Below are 4659 nucleotides of genomic sequence, written 5' to 3' on the forward strand. Positions count from 1 at the left end.
TTGGGCCTGAGGTCTTAGCGCCCCCTAGAGGCAGCAGTGCTGAAAGACCAACTGATGGGGGGGCATCACAGGCCGGTGGGCAGGCCCCTCTGCTGTGTTGACCCTTCAGAACTGGGTCCCTCCCAGTTTGGCTCCGTATGTCTGGGCTCTTACCCGGACAGAAGCATCAGGTCGAGACTCCCTCTCCTGAGACATGACCCAGGTAGTGGTGGTGGTATTAAGCTTCCATGGCTGCAGGGGGACTAATCAGTACCAGGACCAGTACCAGGACCAGGACCAGTACCAGGACCAACAGCACAGTCTACTGTGGTGCTACTGGGTCCATGCCTTGGTTCTGTTGCATCAAGAGGCTTTTTTACTGATCATGTATTTCCCAGGCAGCAGCAGCATGGGAGCTACTGCTACTTCTAATATTAATACTACGAGTACTGCTACTACTACAGTAACTGATATGACAGGATGCTGACCCAGCCTGGGGTCATGAGCTGCAGCAGCCATGACCACGAGCATCGAGTCCCCCTCTTGAGGAGTTCGTGTTTCTGAGGTGGTTCCGTCTGGGGAAACAGGACAGTTCACGGGACCGGACATTGAGTGGCGCGTCAGAAATCCCGCTGCGCGCGCGCGCGCGCGCCCGGGCTGCTCCTACGGCAGTGAACCTGTCACGGGGCTGGAGCGGCGCCGAGAGTCCATCACACCGAGGGTTTGAGGTCAGTGGACGGGAAGAGGCCGCGCGTGTGCCGGTACCGGCGAGCAGCTTCCATCTCGGTGATTGGACCGGGGTCTGACATCCACGCGGGGGCGGCCCCGCGCAGTGAGGAGCGGGAACAGGGATGCGTGTGCGGGTTGCGGGGCCACTTAGTTTTCCACCCTGAGAGACCAACGTCCCACCGGCGGGAACGACCGGCTTAATATCGGGACCAGGACCGGGACCGGAACCGGGACCGGGACCGGAGGCATGTCACTGCTGAAGCAGCGGGGGAGGGAGCTCGAGCGCTTCGACGGGCTGTCGCTCATCTACTGGTAGGAAAGAAGTTTGAGTGTGTATGTGTGTGCGTGTGTGTTTGAGTGTTTGAGTGTGTGCGTGTGTGTTTGAGTGTTTGAGTGTGTGTGTGTGTGTGTTTCAGTGTTTGAGTGTGTGTGTGTGTGTTTGAGTGTGTGTGTGTTTGTGTGTGTGTGTGTGTGTTTGAGTGTGTGTGTGTTTGTGTTTGAGTGTGTGCGTGTGTGTGTGTGTGTTTGTGTGTGTGTGTTTGAGTGTGTGTGTGTGTGTTTGAGTGTGTGTGTTTGTGTGTGTTTGAGTGTGTGTGTGCGTGTGTGTTTGAGTGTTTGTGTGTGTTTGAGTGTGTGTGTGTTTGAGTGTTTGAGTGTGTTTGTGTGTGTTTGAGTGTTTGTGTGTGTGTGTGTTTGAGTGTGTGTGTGTTTGAGTGTTTGAGTGTGTTTGTGTGTGTTTGAGTGTTTGTGTGTGTGTGTGTTTGAGTGTGTGTGTGTGTGTTTGTGTTTGAGTGTGTGTGTTTGAGTGTGTGTGTGTGTGCGTGTGTGTTGAGTGTTTGAGTGTGTGTGTGTGTGTTTGTGTGTGTTTGAGGGTTTGAGTGTGTGTGTGTGTGTGTTTGAGTGTTTGTGTGTGTATTTGAGAGTGTGTATGTGTGTTTGAGTGTGTTTGAGTGTGTGTGTTTGAGTGTATGTTTGTGTTTGAGTGTGTGTTTGAGTGTGTGTGTTTGAGTGTGTGTTTGAGTGTGTGTGTTTGAGTGTGTGTGTGTTTGTATGTACTTGAGTGTGTATATGTGTGTTTGAGTGTGTGTGTGTGTTTGAGTGTGCGTTTGAGTGTGTGTGTTTGTGTGTATATGTGTGTTTGAGTGTGTGTGTTTGCGTGTGAGTGTGGGTTTGTTTGTGTGTTTGAGTGTGTGTATGTGTGTTTGAGTGTGTGTGTTTGTGTGTGTATTTGAATGTGTGTATGTGTTTTTGAGTGTGTGTTTGAGTGTGTGTGTTTGTGTGTATGTGTGTTTGTGTGTGTACTTGAGTGTGTGTACGTGTGTTTGAGTGTGTGTGTTTGTATGTGTATGTGTTTGAGTGTGTGTGTTTGTGTGTGTATGTGTGTTTGAGTGTGTGTGTTTGTGTGTGTATGTGTGTGTGTGATTGAGTGTGTGTTTGAGTGTGTGTTTATGTGTGTGTTTGAGTGTGTTTAAATGTGTGTGTTTGAGTGTGTTTGTGTTTGCGTGTGAGTGTGTGTGTGTGTGTGAGTGAGTGAGTGTGAGTGTGTGTGTGTGTGAATGTGTGTTTGAGTGTGTGTGTTTGTGTGTATGTGTGTGTGTGTTTGATTGTGTGTTTGAGTGTGTGTTTATGTGTGTGTTTGAGTGTGTTTAAATGTGTGTGTTTGAGTGTGTGTTTGCTTGTGAGTGTGTGTGTGTGTGTGAGTGAGTGAGTGTGAGTGTGTGTGTTTGTGTGTGTATGTGTGTTTGAGTGTGTGTATGTGTTTCCGTGTGTATTTGAGTGTGTTTGAGTGCGTTTGAGTGTGTGTTTGTATGTGTATGTGTTTGAGTGTGTGTGTTTGTGTGTGTATGTGTGTTTGAGTGTTTGTGTTTCTGTGTGTATGTGTGTGTGATTGAGTGTGTGTTTGAGTGTGTGTTTATGTGTGTGTTTGAGTGTGTTTAAATGTGTGTGTTTGAGTGTGTTTGTGTTTGCGTGTGAGTGTGTGTGTGTGTGTGAGTGAGTGAGTGTGAGTGTGTGTGTGTATGTGTGTTTGAGTGTGTGTGTTTATGTGTGTGTTTGAGTGTGTTTAAATGTGTGTGTTTGAGTGTGTGTGTGTTTGCGTGTGAGTGTGTGTGTGTGTGTGAGTGTGAGTGTGTGTGTTTGTGTGTGTATGTGTGTTTGAGTGTGTGTGTATGTGTTTGCGTGTGTATTTGAGTTTGAGGGTGTGTTTGTGTGTTTTTGTGTGTCTACAATTCTACAATTCTACAATGTCATTTAGCAGACGCTTTTGTCCAAAGCGACGTACAACACAAGCAAGAATTCAGACTTAAGGAAAAACCCATAGTAGCGCAAAAGTGCTTCAGTTGTGATTTGGTCACAGGTACTGCCATCTAGTGGCAGAAGAAGTGTCGCCCCCCCCTCCCTTTTTTTTTTTTTTTTGACAAACATACAACATCACACAACACAGTTAGTGCTACATAATCACTAAGTGCTGGGTCTTGGACCCTCTGACTGATTCTACCCCACAGGACAAAGAGGAGAAGAGTCAGGTTCAGTGCCTCGGTGCTCTCTGAACAATTGAGTCTTCAATTGTCTCTTAAAAGCAGAAAGGGACTCAGCAGAACGCACAGAGTTCGGTAGTTCGTTCCACCATTTGGGAACAACAGAAGAGAAGAGTCTGGCTAGAGATTTGGAGCAGCGCTGGGCTGGAAGCACCAGGTGTCTTTCGCGTGCAGAGCGTAGTGGGCGGGAAGGGGAGTAGACCTGGATCAGGGATTCCAGGTAGGCTGGAGCCGTTCTTGTGATTGTTTTGTGAGCCAAGAGAAGTGCCTTGAATTTGATCCTGGCTGCCACTGGAAGCCAGTGAAGAGAAACCAGCAGCGGGGTGACATGTGCCCTTTTGGGCTGGTTGAAGACCAGACGTGCTGCTGCATTCTGGATCATCTGCAGAGGCTTGAATGAGCATGCAGGGAGGCCTGCCAGAGGAGAGTTGCAGTAGTCAATGCGTGAGATGACAAGAGCCTGAACCAGAATCTGTGTGGTCTGTTGGGTCAGGAAGGGTCTGATCTTCCTGATGTTGTAGAGGGCATAACGGCAAGACCGAGAAACTGAGGCCGCATGAACCTTAAAGGTCAGCTGGTCATCAATCATGACACTCAGGTTTCTGGCTGAGTTTGTGGGCGCAAGTAGGCTCGAGTCAAGTTGGACACTGACCTGAGGCTGAACAGATGGACAAGCTGGAAAGACCATAAGTTCAGTCTTAGAGAGATTCAGTTGAAGGTGGCGTTCCTTCATCCATGTGGAGATATCAGCCAGACACGCTGATATACGATCTGAGACCGTTCTGTCATCAGGTGGAAAAGAGAGGAAAAGCTGAGTGTCGTCAGCATAACAGTGGTAGGAGAAGCCATGGGAGCGGATCACTGCACCAAGTGAGGTGGTGTACAGAGAGAAGAGAAGGGGACAAGCACTGACCCCTGAGGAACCCCAGTCGATAGGCCATGTGACCTAGACACCTTTCCTCACCATGACACTCTGAAGGATCCGTCTGTGAGGTAGGACTTGAACCACAACAAGGCAGAACCAGATATGCCGAGCTCAGAGAGTGTGGAGAGGAGAATGTGATGGTTCACCGTGTCGAAGGCAGCAGACAGGTCCAGCAGAAGTAGGACAGAGCACTGACCAGCAGCTCGAACTCGTCTCAGTGACTCAGTGACTGACAGGAGTGCAGTCTCAGTGGAGTGGTCACACCTGAAGCCAGACTGAAAAGAGTCAAGTTGGTTGTTGTTCTGCAGATGTTCAGAGACCTGGTTAAATACTGAGCGCTCCAGCATTTTTGACAGGAATGGCAGAAGTGATACTGGCCTGGAGTTTTCAACCTTGGCGGGGTTGAGATGAGGCTTTTTGAGCAGTGGGGTGACACGGGCCTGCTTAAATGTAGCAGGAAAAATGCCAGTTTCCAGGGAGGAATTGACA

At 48.9% G+C, this 4659-nt stretch overlaps 1 protein-coding gene across 3 annotated transcripts in view; it reads left to right on the forward strand.

The window, feature by feature from the left end:
- The first annotated feature begins 590 nt into the window (after positions 1-590).
- LOC147245599 (syntaxin-binding protein 4) overlaps positions 591-4659 on the forward strand; it is a 65475-nt gene continuing 61406 nt past the window's right edge. For all 3 annotated transcript variants that reach the window (XM_086184034.1, XM_086184036.1, XM_086184032.1), the window contains exon 1: positions 591-1020. Coding sequence is in view for 1 of the 3 variants with exons in the window: in XM_086184032.1 (XP_086040158.1) it covers positions 956-1020 (65 nt within the window). In the remaining 2 variants the exon portion in view is untranslated. The remainder of the gene's footprint in view (positions 1021-4659) is intronic.

Source organism: Aulostomus chinensis, chromosome 18 (genome assembly GCF_037954235.1).
Source record: "Aulostomus chinensis isolate RoL2024-O1b breed Wild chromosome 18, RoL_Achi_v1.0, whole genome shotgun sequence".
Lineage (NCBI taxonomy): Eukaryota > Metazoa > Chordata > Actinopteri > Syngnathiformes > Aulostomidae > Aulostomus > Aulostomus chinensis.